This window comes from Heterocephalus glaber, unplaced genomic scaffold (genome assembly GCF_053883595.1).
Source record: "Heterocephalus glaber isolate CG9 unplaced genomic scaffold, H.glaber_assembly_v1.0 deba00000676, whole genome shotgun sequence".
Classification (NCBI taxonomy): Eukaryota; Metazoa; Chordata; class Mammalia; order Rodentia; family Bathyergidae; genus Heterocephalus; species Heterocephalus glaber.
Genome location: NW_028258156.1, coordinates 5,576,992 through 5,592,041, shown reverse-complemented (window position 1 = coordinate 5,592,041; position 15,050 = coordinate 5,576,992). Strand labels below are relative to the sequence as shown.

The window sequence follows — 15,050 nt, the reverse complement described above, 5'->3', positions numbered from 1 at the left end:
CCCCCAGGTTACTGTTTTTCCAGTTAACACTGTTCTCTTGCTCTTTATTCTGGAATGACTTCTTGCAGTTCACTGACTCTCCTTCAGAGTGCCCCAGAGAATCCTGGGTGTGGACCCAAGACCCTCCACACTGCCCATCTACTTGCATTCTGGGGTTAAGAACCTGGGACCTAGCAGCCACAGTGAGACAGCTGGATGGCCGATACCTCTAGCCTTGATCAAAGCCAGGAGAGGCTAGGGACATAGAACAGAACCGATCCCCTCCCCCAGCTTCCTCTGGCTTCACCCAGCTGCCCTCTCCCTGCCTGAGGTCACTGAGCCAGGACTCTCACTTGCTCTCCAGATGCACATGGATGAAGAGGAGCTGCCACTGCAGTAGATGCTCTCGTGCCACTTCCCAAACAGCCGGTGCACTGCTTGTCCACTCCGGTCGAATACTGTGCCTTCGATCTCGTGGGCATTAGGGCTCCAGTATTTTGCCTAGGATGCAAAGGGGGTTATTGTGTAGTACTTTGGCTCCAGCTAAAGTGAAGCCAGAGAAAAGAACAGTAAGAATAGCTGCATACTGTGGATCGTTTGCCAGTTCTGGATTCTACATGCTTTTAGTTGACAAAAAACCCCAGAACAGAACAGAACAAAACAAAAACCTGTATATATTTATCCTATATAATACAATGTTTTGAAATATGTATATATTGAAGGCTGGCTGGCTAAATCAAACTAATTAACATATGTTTTACCACACATATTTTGGTAAGAGCCCTTAAAAATTATCCCCTTGTCATTTTTAGGTATATGGTACATCATTATTAAGGATGTCCACCATGTAGTACAACAGATCTCTTGACCATGTTCCTCAGGTTTCAGTGAAATTTTTTATCTTTTGACCAGCATTTCTGACCCATTACCCCACACCTGGTAACTTCCATTCTACTCTTTGCTGCTTCTTTTATTAGTTGTTTTAAAAATTTTTATTAGTATATGTTTACAGTATATAATGAGTATATTCTAATGCTGAGTTAGTACATGTACATAGCACATCTAAATTATTTTTATTTCCTTTTGTCCTCCCCTACTGCTCCCCTCCCTCCTTCTCCTTACTCTTTGCTTCTATGTACTAATTTATATTTCTACCAACAGCATGCAAAAGTTCCCTTTTTTCCACATCCTTACCAACACTTATCTTTTTTTGGGGGGGGGGTACTGGGGATCCAACTCCAGACCTTGCACTTTCGAGGCAGGTGGCAGAACCACTGAGCTAAATCCCTGGCTCTTTTATCTTTTTGATAACAGCCATTCTGAGAGGTATAAGATGATGTACCTGCTATGATTTTAATTTGCATTTCTCTGACAGTTAGTGATCTTGACCATTTTTTCATGTATCTCTTGGCCATCTATAAGACTTATTTTGAGAAATATCTGTTTAAGTCTCCTTCCACCCCTTTTTGTGGTGCTGAAGATCAAACCAGCTTGACTTATATATGCTAGGCAAGTACTCTTCCACTAAGTTACATCCTCAGCCCCTTTGTCCATTTCTAAACCAGATTATTTGTTTTATTGCCATTGAGTTCCTTATATATTATTACCTCACTAGGTGGACAGTTTGCAAATATTTCCTCCTATTCTGTAGGTTGTTTCTTTACTTTGATTATTTCCTTTGCCATGCAAAATTCTTTTGGCTTTCTGTCATCCCATTTACCTATTTTTACTTTTGTTGAATGTGCTTTTGGCACTCTTTTGTTTAAAGCACTGTACAGACTGATGTCACTGTTTTTCCCAGTATGTTTTTGAGCAATTTTACTATTTCAGGTTTTATATTTTAAGTCTCTAAATCATTTTGAGTTTTGCATATGGTGTGAGTGAGATAAAGGTCTAACTTCATTCTTTTGCAATTCAGTTTTCCAACACCATTTTATTGAAGGGACTGTCCCTTTCCCGCTGTGTCTTCCCGGTATCTGTCAAAAGTCAATTCACTGTAAAATCATGGATGTATTTCTGGGCTCTCCATTCTGTTCCCACTGGCCTATGTGTGTGTATTTATGCCTGGGTTAGGCTTTTCTTCTTCTTTTTTTAAATAATCATACCTTTAGTTATTTAATAAAATTAATAGTTACCTATTTGTAGTTTGTAACTTGATAATCAACATTTGTATAAATTACTTTTTTTTCTACTTCCGCTGTATGCAACGTAGGCATGAAAGGCTCAGTTCCACTTTCAGACACTGGGCCAAGCAGTGTGGCTGCTCTGTAAGGCCCGCCTATGGCGCAGCTCTTCCATGGCTGTCACCGTGGCTCTTAGTACACTGTGATTCTACTACCATTTAAAAGAAATTTAACTTTTTTTTTCTCTAAAAGAACTGGTTAGTCATTTGCAAACCTATCAAGGAGGTTGCTTACATTTCAGTTTCTTTTATTATTCTTCCTGAAACAAGGGCTGTTCACGCAGTCCATGCAGCCCCCACGCTCACACGTTCCAGCTCCCGGCTCAGCCCAGCACAGCTCGGGTCAGCCTGTTAGTTTTATACAGTACCACACTCCAGCCAGCAGAGGGAGCTCCAACTCCCTAGAGTTGATTTTTTTTTTTTTTTCCTTCCAAATATCCCAACTATCCTACCTGGCTGCACTTAAAAATCGCTAGGAAAGAACAGAAAGCATTTCTCCATAAATTAAAAATCTTAGCACTATTTTCAGCTGAAATAGAATCTATATTTGGAAACCAATAACTTTGAGCAGCATTTTTAGGGCATATCCTGGTGGTTCAGTTTCTCTACTCCAAGACTGGGAAAAACGGGAAAAGCGAGGCATAGCAGCATCTCACAGGTGAAGCAGAAATTTTAAAATGAATTTTCTAGTTATATAAAAATGCAGGGAGGGAGAAATGGAAGGGAGGGAGAAGGACAGGAGAGGAGAGGAGAGGAGAGGAGAGGAGAGGAGAGGAGAGGAGAGGGGAGGAGAGGGGAGGAGAGGGGAGGAGAGGGGAGGAGAGGGGAGGAGAGGGGAGGAGAGGGGAGGAGAGGGGAGGAGAGGGGAGGAGAGGGGAGGGGAAGGGAGGGGAGAGGGAGAAAGAAACTGTCCAGGCTCTTTGATTTATTCTGAAGTGAGAGTTAGATTTCTTCTCTTAGAGATATTTGCCCAAAAATCCGATGTTGACAACTAGATGGGAAGCCAGAGGGGCCCAGCCGTATTTGACGGACAACCGTGGCATCTGCTTTCAGACTGTTTTTCAACACCAGAGGCCCAGTCAGTGTTCATCTCTCCTCACTACAGAAGTCCCTTCTCCGGCTCTGAGTGGGTGAGAACAGCTGGGTGGAAGACACAGAGCCTGAGCACAATTCCTTGGGAAAATATTGGAAACTAGGGGGCTCTCATCTTGGTCAGGGGTAACAGATGCCTGCTCCAGGGTGCCCTTTGCTTCTTTTTGCAGAGCCTGAGGTGAAGCTTTCAAGGTAGGGTCATTTTTATTTTGCCCCAAATGGAGACCTACTAGCGGTAGGTCTCTCTACAACCCAATTTGACTTATGTAATAAAGACTGCAGTCAACTTCATTAGGGTCCCCTATGGGTTACAAATAGTTGAAACCTCATCTTGTGGCTCATGTCTTTTGATCTTAGTTAAATGCAAATATTTCTTGAGGAGGGTATTGCTTTAACATCATGTAAAGGAAGTACATATGATTTTTAAGTGCAAGAAAGATTCCAAGAAGGAAAGAAGTATGGAAGACCTCAAATAAAGGCGGCCAGAAAGATAAAGAGACTACCTTATACTTTTTTTTTTGGTACTGGGGATTGAACTCGGGACCTTGCGCTTGCGAGGCAGGCGGTGGCACCACTGAGCTAAACCCCTGGCCCTACTCTATACTTTTTACATCGGGCCAATCTTTCCATTTTCTCTGAACATCATGAGCCTCTGCCTCATGCCAGTACCAGTCCCAGGCATGAGGGCTACTGTAGTGAGTAAGACAGATCAGGCTTTTGCTCTTCTGGAGTCAGGGATGGCAAGGAGAGTGTGGAGAACAGAAAATAAACAGTTAAAGAAAGAATCAGCACACTAATTTCAGATGGTAATAAAAACCTGGAAGAAAATGGGATATGAAAGAGAATGAAAGACAGATCGGGGAGGTGACAAAAGGGTCTGGGGAGAATGATAGAGGCATCGGGAAATGAAGAAAAAAGGTCACGGTAGCCAGAAGATAGTGAGGAAGAGAGGGTGGTAGGAGCTGAGGTCGGAGGAAGGAGGGTGGGGCAGGTGGCATGTGTGCCTGTTGTGCACACGTGTGCAAGCATGTGCCCGAGGCGGGAGTGGGTAGTGCAGACTACGCAGGGCCTTGCGGACCACTGTAGTGTTGCAGCCCTTTGCTCTGAGAAAGGTAAAAGTTATTGGAGGATTTAGCTCAATTGGAGGATATGGCACAATTTTCCTTATGGTAAAACATATAAGCATAAAATTTACCATCCGAATGTTATACCCAAATGTAAAATTCAATGGTATTAATGACCTTCACAATGTTGGGCAACTATCACCACTTTCCAAAAATTTGATTTTCCCAAACAGAAACTTCGCACCCATTAAATATTAACTCCCCATTTCTCCCTCCTCCAGGCCTGGCAACCACCACTCTGCTTTCTGTCTCTGTGAATTTGATTCCTCCAGGGACCTCATGTAAGTGGAACCATGCAGTGTATCCTTTTGCATCTGGCTTACTTCACGTAAGATAATGTCTCCAATTTGCAACCATGTTGTGGATGATGATGTGTTTTTAAAGGGCCCCTCTAGCTGTGCACTGAGGACAGATCATCAGGGAGTTAGGGAGGGAGAGAGCCCAGGAAGGGTCACGGTCCTGGTCCAGGTGACAGAGGTGGGGCTGGGGTTAGGGGGTGCTGGCACTGCTTGTCTGCTGGTACAAATGGGAAGGTGTAAAGCCCAGACAGCCTGTGTCTTTGAGCTCCAGGCCCACCTCAGCCCTTCGAGGGTCAGAGCTCAGAGAGCCACCTGAATTACCTTTATGAAGTTCACTTTGCAGTGGCAGGAATCATCATTCAGGTTGTTGATGACAATCTCTCCATAGTGCTCAATCCACCTCTGCCCACTTAAGATGTTGTGGATGCAAGAGGTCACCTTGTTCCACTCAAAGTGATCTCCAAAGCTAAAATGCAGGGAGAAGAAAGAGTGACAATACCCAGAAAAGCCAGCAATAGCTGCAAACCAACACTGCTATTTTATAAAAGAAATCACATTTACTCTTCTCTTCACTCACCAACCCCACACTGTGCATCAGTGCAGCATGGGTGACACAAGAGCTCCAAGCTCCAAGGAGTCACTTGAGACACACACAGGATGCGGTGGTCAGACTCTTGTACTCTGGAATCCACGGAAGGCTTTGCTAGAGGCTTGTGGTCTCTGGACCACCCACTTCCTCCTTCAACAAAGGAGGCAACCGAGCCAGAGTTGACATGATAGAGCTGCCCAGGTAGGAAGGGGAAGTTGGTGGGAGGAAGCTATGGGGGTTGGTATGATTTGACAATTATATCTTTTATGAAGAGATGTTATTCAGCTATTACTGAGTTAGATAAGAATTATGAGGAAACTGATGAGACTAAATATGTGGCATATGCTATGTGCCAAGTGCTGTTTTAAGTGCTTGATGCATATTAACTATTTGCTCTTCACAACTCTCCCGCAAAGGAGGTGGCTTATAATCCCCAGCTCGCAGATGAAACGACTAGTCATGAGAAAGGCGGCCACGGGGGCAGAGCGAGCACTGAGTCTCAGCAGCCTTATTCCAGAGCCCCTGCTCATGGGCATTTTGCTTTATAAATAAGCATCAATAATCCTTGTCAGAGAAACGCCATGTCTTTCTTAAAAGAAATTCTGACAGTAAGGCAGGGCAATAATGTTAAAGAAAACTACCATCTTAACCTTGACAGGAAGTAGGAGAACGTTGGGCTACAAGTAGCTTTTCCACTTGGGGGAAAGAAAACCCAAGCTTGCCCAGATGAGGAGCATTTCACGTCACTGCCAAACAGCTCAAAAGAAAACAATACTCTCCAGGTCATAGGGGTGGTGGGCATCCTGACTCTAAAGTGTTTTCCTGCCACTAAATTCTGTAAAATTCCTAACCACAGAAGAACTTACGCTGGGAGAGTCACATGGGTTGTGCCGACTGGAACAATTTCCATGGATTTGCCCCAGAATTTGTTTTTCCATCTCACATCTGAAATAATATAGCAATTATTAGATGTCTAGCAGGACAGCTAGTCAGAGTTCTTAGTCTACCCAAATGATAATCACTAGATAGTATAATTCTTCATAATCGGATTAATTATTGTATAGGAGAATATTTCATCAATGTATGCACTAACTGGGTACTTGAAACAGAATCAGAAAAACTAAAATTATAAGATAAAGGCTTTCCCTTGGAAGAGTTCAGCAGCATGAAAAGCCGACAAAAGTAAAAACAAGTAGTAGGCCACACAGAGAGACACACCCTATAGCTGAGTGTGTTCTAAGGTGAAATGGAAACCCACAGTAAGAAATGACCAACATGCTTGGGGGTAAGATATCAGAAGAAGTTTTTCAGAAGGGAGCACCTAAATGGGGAATGTAGAATATGCAGAATTCACCAGGCAGAAAAAAGCAATTTAAGGCAGAAAAAATAGCATAAGGAGATAAAAATATATGACAGTAGAGTGTGTTCTATCTTCTAGGTCTGAGATTATCTACAGAAAAGAGTAGAACAAATGGAGATGGAGTCAGATGGAGAACAAAAATGAGCAGGCTCTACAAACCTGGCTAAGAAGTCTGGTTTGTGTGCACTGGGGGAAAATAAACAGGGAACTGATGTGATTAGATACAGACCCTGCAAAGACAATTGGAAGAAGAGATGAAAGGCAGTGAGAGGCTATAGTCATTACCCAGGGGACAAATGAGTAATAGCCAGGGTGACACAGTGACCCTATAAATATTAAAGAAGTAGGAATAGAGTGGAATATTAGATACAGATTGAGAAAGAAAAGGAGAATCTATAAATGATGTCAGATTTTTCTAACTTGCATGAATGGTGCACCAACAGAGGAGTCAGGCAGCAGAAAGCCTGAGGAGAGGTCCCCTGGCTGCCAGACTGAGGACAGAAAGGCTGCAGGGGGGTGGGGTGGAAGCAGGTGGCCAGGGGAGGCCAGAGCTGGGGTCCAGGATGGTGCGAGGGTCTGGGGAGGGGCCTTGGGGGGCAGGCCTGGGGAGCACCCAGCCACATAGTATGATTCTGTTCATATGAAATGCCCTAAATCAGAAAATTATACAGACAGCAAGTAGATGAGTGCTGTTGCCTTAGGCTAGGGGTGCTGAGGGAAATTGGAGGGGAAAGTATTTGCTAGAGCTATCTTTTTAGAGTGATGAAAATGTTCTAAAATTAATTGTGCTATGACTTTACAATTCTGTGAATACTAAAATAAAAAACACTGAATTATACACTTTAAATAGGTGAATTTTATGGTATATATGTGAATTATATCTCAATAAAATTGTTATCTAATGGGGAAAAGAACTGTTTAAGCAAAAGTAACAACATATAGGGGGATATAACATATGTAAGCTCAAAGTTTAGAAGAGAAGGAACAGAAGTACACTTTAATTTTTTTATAATATATGTGAAGTGGTATAACATTACTTGACAGTAGACTGTAATATATTAATGAATGTATGAATCCTAAAGTAACAACTAAACCATAGAACAAAGAGGCATAGCTAAGGAGTCAACAGAGGAGATAAAATAGGATTACAGAAAACATTCAATTAATCGAAAAGAAAAAAATGGGGAACAAAAAACAGATCTGACAAATAAGAGGGCAGATTTAAACTCAACTATATCTATAATCATAATAAATGTAAATGGACTAAACAACATAATTAAAAGGCAGAAAAATATAAAATTGGATAAAAAATCAAGATTTCAGAGCCATAGGCCTATGGAAACAGGTAGAGTTAGTCAGAAAAGGCTGATGAGGAAGAATTTCCCAGGAAATGAATGATCAGAAATGGAGTTAAGGAGGAAACGTGTAACATGGGGAGCACACCGAAACTATTTGAGAAGACCTCCCCCATTAAAAAAATACCTAATTTAAAAAACAAACAACTAAAAAAAGGGGTGCTTATAGGGTCAATGAGATTAACAGGGTGTTAAGAAACCTTATGAGAATTGTTTGCAGAGAGTTTTGGTGAAAGGTAGAGAAATATCAAATCAAGCTTCAATTTTAAATTTTAATAGCAAACTGTAAGAAAGGAAATCACAGTACTTTGAACTGGTGATATCAATCATATCCTTACAGAGGAACTGGGTGGTGAGGGAAGGGGTACAGATAGGGAGGTGATACTGTATATTCTTTTGTACTTTTAAAATGAGGACTTATCAGGTAGGAAATCAGGTGGTTATCATTTTAGTAGAGAAAGATGTTTTTAAAACAGATACATGCTTATTCTTTAAAAACCCAGGATGCTCATATTTTCTGTCTATATTACACTCCAACTTTCTGAATAAATGAGACTTTAACAAAATCAATTAACCTAAGAAATATTGTCAGCCATTCAAAACAGAAACTGAACAAAATTTTAGAAACCACAAACTCAAAAATGAAAAGCAGCAGTATAAAATGTGATTCCAGAAATAAAATTTAGATGTATCAAAAGTAAAAATACCCCTCTGTTGTTTAGGCTCTGATAAATAGGAGAAAATATTTAGTGTCTTCTGAAATAAATGAGATATTTGAAATGGCTGTAGAATACAGAAAAAATATATAAATAACTGTTAGTGATCCAGATAAAGATGGAAGATATTGTTTAAAAGGGGAAAATTAAATGATCTCCCTGAAGACTTTATAATAACCAATTAACAGTTAAACTAATATCAATTAATAATGGACAAATATCAATTACGGTTCAGAGAGGAGGGGTGAGAACATCAAGTGGAGCAGATTCTCTAATAAGATCCAAGTCCTGGGACCATTTTTGATCTTAGCAAGCACTGATGGCAATTCCTGAATATAATACATTTATAATGTTCCAGGAAATGGAGGTTAAATATATTAGCAAATTACCTTGCCAGAAAACAAAATTTCCAGACTCAGCATGACACGCAGAGATAGGTGGATGGTGGCTGACCTTATGGAGACAAAGAGCAAAAAGAAAAAAATGAGCAAACTTTTGTATATCATGAAATCCATTCCTCCTCCCTTGCACTGAGATGTGATACAGGTATGATGTTTAGCTGAACGAAAACTTGTGCAGTTTCCTTCAACAAGTCTGTCCTCAAGAGGGCGCTCCTGATAAAGACAGCTTTGCTTTGCTCAGGATGGCCAAGGTGGATAAAAAAGCTGTGACTGGAAACCTCTGGAAACTTCCCTAAGAGTGGCCCAAGGGCAAATGATGAACACAGATACATATTTGGAAAGGTGTAAAATAAAAAACAGGGACATTTGAGGACTTTCCACTCATAAATCATACAAAGTGACACTGCTTACTAACTTCAAAATCTTTTAGGTGTTTTGAAAGTATCTGCACACGTTTTAACTAATGTGACAAGGAGCATTTTAACACACACTTTCTAAGCAACACAAAAATGCCGTCCCTCCAGCTCAGCAGATTTAACTTTTGAAATCTGTGCATCACGCAGTCCAACCTCTTCTCAAGTTATTCAGAAGAAAACTCATTGAAGATACTTTTTAAAAAATAAAATTTTGGGGCCAGGGATTTAGCTCAATGGTTCCGCTGCCTGCCTTGCAACCACAAGGTCCTGAGTTCAATCCCTGGTACCAAAAATAAATAAATAAAATAAAATACAGTAAAAATTTTGGGCTGGGGATGTAGCTGAGAGGTAGAGTACTTGCATAGCATGTGTGAGGCACTGGGTTCAATCCTCTGTACCACCAAATATAAGAAATGAAAAAACAGTTAAACATACAATTTTTGAGGAAATGTTTGCTAACTGCTAAGAAAAAAATGTGTTCATCTTTTGTCAAGGGCAAAAATAAATATCTTGAGTAAACAAATAATTAGAGCACATCCCAGAAAAGACAATCCTCTGTAATGGATACCACCAGCAGGCAAAGGGTCATTGTATGTTTTGTTCACTAATTAGAGAAAATGCTCTCTCCTTTCCATCTCATTATCTGAGCAACACTCAAGGAACATGTTCTGTTGTTACAGTTCATTACTAGTGACGCCAGGCTGGTAGTGGTGTTTCCAGAAGTTTCTCTGCTATAGCTTATTTTTAGCACAGGTATCATACACTTAGGATATTTAGCCCAAAGCCTTTATATTATAAATGTGGAAACTGAAGTCAGAAAGATTAAATGACATTTTCTAAACAACGACAGAGAAGTAGTAGAGGGAAAATACAGAATGTTGGTTTACCTGAATGGTTTTCAATTTTTAAAATAATGTTTTAAGTAGCTAAAGTTTCTAATACTTTTTATTTTATTATCTATTTTTTTAATGTAGTATTTGGGATTGGACCCAGGGCTTCACATAGGCTAGGCAACTGCTCTTCCACTGAGCAATATCCCTAGTCCTCTTTATTTTGAGGCAGGGTCTTGCTAAAAAAGTTCAAAGGCTGGCTTTGATCTTGTAATTCTCCTGTCTCAGCTTCCCTAGCAGCTGGGGTGGGCCACTGTATCAGGCTCAAACACATCAAGATCTTAGAAAATGGAGTCCTGCCTGAGATGGACAGGAATAAGCTTGTATGTGGAGAGGAGGGAGGTGGGAATGACAAACCCAGAGCCACTCTCCTTGCTCTGGATCCTCAATAGCACTGAGGAACATGACTTTGAAACCACTTCTGCATGCTCCTGTAGGTAGGGAATGATCCAGAGCCACACATGCCACAGACATATTTCATGAATGGGATTATAGTAGAACCAGCTTGGATCAAAGAAAAGTAGAGGCAACGATTGAGACAGTATGTATGCATTTCAGGTTATTCAATAAACTTAAATTTCAGCCACTATATGAAGTAGGAGACATAAATGTGCTGTTGTTTGCTTTGTCTTAGTCTTCACCTGCTCATACAAATGCAAGAGCTATCCTATGGGATCTTTAAGGGCAATTTTCACTTCAAGCACTTAGAACCTAACTCCTATAATGTAACTCTGGTTTCCTTTGTTGTCATTTGGGGTGGGGGGATTATTTCAACTTTATGTTTTTATAATTTTTAAATTATAAAATTTAATTTTATAATTGCTGTTATATTTCTAATCTGACAACTTAAGAGATCTTTAGATCACAAAATTCTGCACCCCCTTATTCTTTTTACCTTAAGATAGCTCTCAAAATAAACTAGTTAACTTTTAAAGCATGGGATTATAAAAAATTAAGACAATCCCTATCTCTCCCATCCCACTTGACATAATCCACTATCAAATGGGAGAGGAGCATAGAATATTCTTTTCCTCTAAAATACAGACATTTTGGAGTGGGTTATCAAAAACTACATTATAGTCATCCCAGAAAAACAATACAGTAATGGGGGAAGGAAGCATTATAGCTTTGATCCAAAACTTGGCATCTTTATAGGTATAGCCAAATATAAACAACAAAGCAAAATACAGTATATTAAAATTATGCACCTGCTCAGAAATAAATAAATAAACAGGGATAAATACTGTCTATGTGAATTATAAAAAGTCCTCCTATACTTTAAGTATATACATGTTCTAGAAAATGCAACTTTGATTTTAAAAAAAACCACTGTGCCAGATTAATAAACCAATGTTTAGTAGAGTACCTTTATATGGGTCCAAAAGACGTTTTCTGAATGAACAAATCTCAACATTCAAGTACCAGTGACTTTGCTTATTTCCTTACAGAGTAAAGAGGCCTTACAGAATGGTTTATTTCTACCACTTTGCCTTTCAGAAGTTAACAAAACTTTCCAGAGATGTTTGCTTTTTAAAAAATTTATTTCCTCACATAAGATATTTATTCATTAGACATTTCCAGATTATCTGCCCCAGGCTACTCTAGTGTCAGGGAATGCAGGAGAGCTTTGGTTATCCCAGAGATCTGGGTCCTAAATGCAATGTCATCTGCTGGCTGTATGACATTAGACAAATTTCTTAATTCCTCTCAGCTTCAGTTCCCTCAACTATAAAACAGGGTTAATACTACTAATGGACTACATATATAAAATACATCCAGGAACAAAAACTGGTGTAGTAAAGCAGTGACTAAACTTTAATTTTTTAAATGAGTGTATTTTCACTTAGTTCTTATGGTGGCTTTGTGCCTTCATTACCTTATGTTACAAATTAGGAAATAAGGGTTCTGTCCAGCAAAGAACTTGCCCCATGCTTCACTGTTAATGAATGACTAAGGCAGCACTTGGTTCTCAGCCCAAAGCTCTTTTCTGTATGTTCCAGCAGACTTTCTACAGTTGCTCTCACAACCGGGCTCTGGTCCCCAAAGCCAGGGTACAGCATAAGGTTCCCTTTTATGAACCCTTAAAGAAAGAATCTTTTGAATCTAACCTTTCTAACCTTCTGAGTCTCATTTTTTTCCTTTGTAAAATGGGGTCTGACAATCTCTCTTGGCTACAAAATACTGTATTTCTAATATTTGCTCTCAATGTCTTCTTCAAATCTTAGCATCAAAGATGGCAACTGATGCCAGCCAATTTGAAAATATAATTTTAAGGCTTTGATTAGCTTGAATGCCCATGGAAAGGGATAATTCATCACTAATCACTTTATCTTAGTTAATGACAGTTTTTGTACAAGAAAAAATAATAATGAACAAAACCTAATGTGTCTTTGTTAGTGTAGGGTTTTATTAGGTGTCTGTTCTTATTATATCTTAACCCGGGTAAAAAAAGGGGGGTGGGTGCATTTGAGTCTGAACCAATCCAGTCCCAGAGGAGACACTGTCTGTTGGATTATTGGATAAATGCAGTTTAGACTGGTTTTCAGCATTCTTTTCCATCACTTCCTCCACAAAGAATTAATTGATAAGGATTTGATTATATTTGATTGATAAGGGTTCCTAAACATTCAGTTAGTGCATGGTTTTAAGTATGCAAGTATTTAAATGGTGAAATATATATCTTTCCTTCTACAAGTCCTAATACAGCTCCCTTGGTAGTTAAGAATTCCTGTAATGCATGACTTTTCTTGTATATATGAGGACTTTCTTTACCCTTCCCCAATCATTTTATATTTATATTTGAATGTATTTTAAATAAGAGGTAGGTGGCCAAAGGAGAAGCAGATGTAGAAAAGGTATATTTCAATATTGGTGTATTCTGTAAATTTTTCTGTTTCAGAGGTAGAAAAATATCCTTTAATATATCACTTTTTCCCTGCAACTTCTCAGAGACACAGCAATGTTACCACCTAGTTCCTGGCACCTGCAGGGCACCTTGCAGAAAGGAGAACCTGTACCAGGTGAACAATCACCTGAGGAGGCGACCAAGTAGCTGTTCTGCATTAACACATTTACTGACTGCCACATGTGGACACTGTCCTGGTCACTGTGGACACAGTGAAAAACACAAGACACAAAAACCATCCCCTTCGTGGAATTTATATTTTAAGGCAGAAGTGGTGACAGTCGTGACACAGTCAGAGACCACCACAGGGATGGGGGATGGGCAGAGTCCTGGGCACTTGGCCAACTACTCATTAAAAGCACAATTTATGTTTTTTCTTTTGGGACAGTCAGTGACCTAAAAGCCATTTTTGCTAAAAACCATGACTCTTCACTTGGGCCTACAAATGCCCAATAGTAACTAAAAGCACAACAAAGCTTGACCTTCATTTTGTAGCCTTTGTTACTGCAAAACTTTGGGCCAATGGCCAGGGATTTGGCTCTCAATGGTGCTGCCGCCTGCCCCGCAAGCACAAGGTCCTAAGTTTGATCCCAGGTACCAAAATAAAATAAAATAAAACTTTGGGTCAAATTCCTTCTCAACTCTGTACATAGGTACATTAATCATTTATGGAATGCCTGCTTAAAGGTTGATGTAGCAAGGTGATCACCTCTCAATCTGCATGATCTTGGTTGGCTCCCTTCAAGACTGGGGACACTGAGATTAGGGATTTACAGGGACCAGAGGTCTCCAGCTACTGTCCTGAACCTGTCTGTGATCATCTGGATTTTGGGAAAAGTAGAGCTCCACATGGCTAAACCCACTGCAAGGACAGAAAGTCATTTCATGGGACTGGAACAGCCCTTCCAACCATGAGGATTCCAGAGCTGGGAAACCAGAACTGAGATAATGATCAGGATCCCAAGCCACGAGCTGATCCTCCAAAGCTAGCCGCCTGCCCTTGTGAGCAGGTCAGTCTGACCCCTGCTTCAGAGTGCACCTTCTCCAGCTGCTCAAGCTGGAGCTCCTTCCTATTTGTTTTATGCTCCTTTGTTAAGGGCCAGCCTGACCTTTGTCAGCTCCTCGAACTAAAGCTCTTTATTATTTTCTGTTATTTTCTAATTAAAGCTTTTTCCTATAAATCTGTGCTTTACTTTTATTTAATTAAATTAATTAATTAATTGATTGTTTTGGTACCGGGGATCGAACTCAGGTCCTTGCACTTGAGCAGCAAGTGGCAAAACCGCTGAGCTAAATCCCCGGCCCTTTGCTTTACTTTTAATTTCCGTCATTACTAAAAGTAAAGGGCCTTGTTAGGCAGCAACAGTGAGATAGACAACATATAAATAAGCACCCGGCTTGTCAGTAGAGCAAGAGCTGGGAAGACACTGCAAAGCATGAGGATAGAGCCCAGAGAGCAGCAGTACGATTCCCAACAGGTGGAAATCGCCTTGGAGGCTAAGGGACCTAAGGAAGCTAACCATGCAGATATTCGGGAGAAGTACATCTCCAGCGGAAGACACGCCTTTGCCAAGGACTGGAAATGCTCAGTCTGAATCAGAAGAAATGAAGAGGCCAGTGTGGCTGCAGCTCAGTGGGGGAAGGTATGGTGCCTAGGCTGGGCTTGGAAGGGCTTTATAGCTCGGGACTCTGGATCTCATTCCATGTGACTTGTGAAGTTGTGGAAGGGCACAGAGATGTTG

The 15,050-nt window shown here is 40.4% G+C and overlaps 1 protein-coding gene across 8 annotated transcripts in view; it reads right to left on the bottom strand.

The window, feature by feature from the left end:
• Positions 1 to 15,050, bottom strand: part of Osbpl3 (oxysterol binding protein like 3) — a 204,426-nt gene that overhangs the window by 17,177 nt on the left and 172,199 nt on the right. For all 8 annotated transcript variants that reach the window (XM_087206645.1, XM_087206642.1, XM_087206641.1 and 5 more), the window contains 4 exons: positions 9,086 to 9,149; positions 6,132 to 6,210; positions 4,998 to 5,142; positions 333 to 480 (listed from right to left, as the gene is read on the bottom strand). In XM_087206645.1, coding sequence (XP_087062771.1) covers positions 333 to 480; positions 4,998 to 5,142; positions 6,132 to 6,210; positions 9,086 to 9,149 — 436 coding nt within the window. The remainder of the gene's footprint in view (positions 1 to 332; positions 481 to 4,997; positions 5,143 to 6,131; positions 6,211 to 9,085; positions 9,150 to 15,050) is intronic.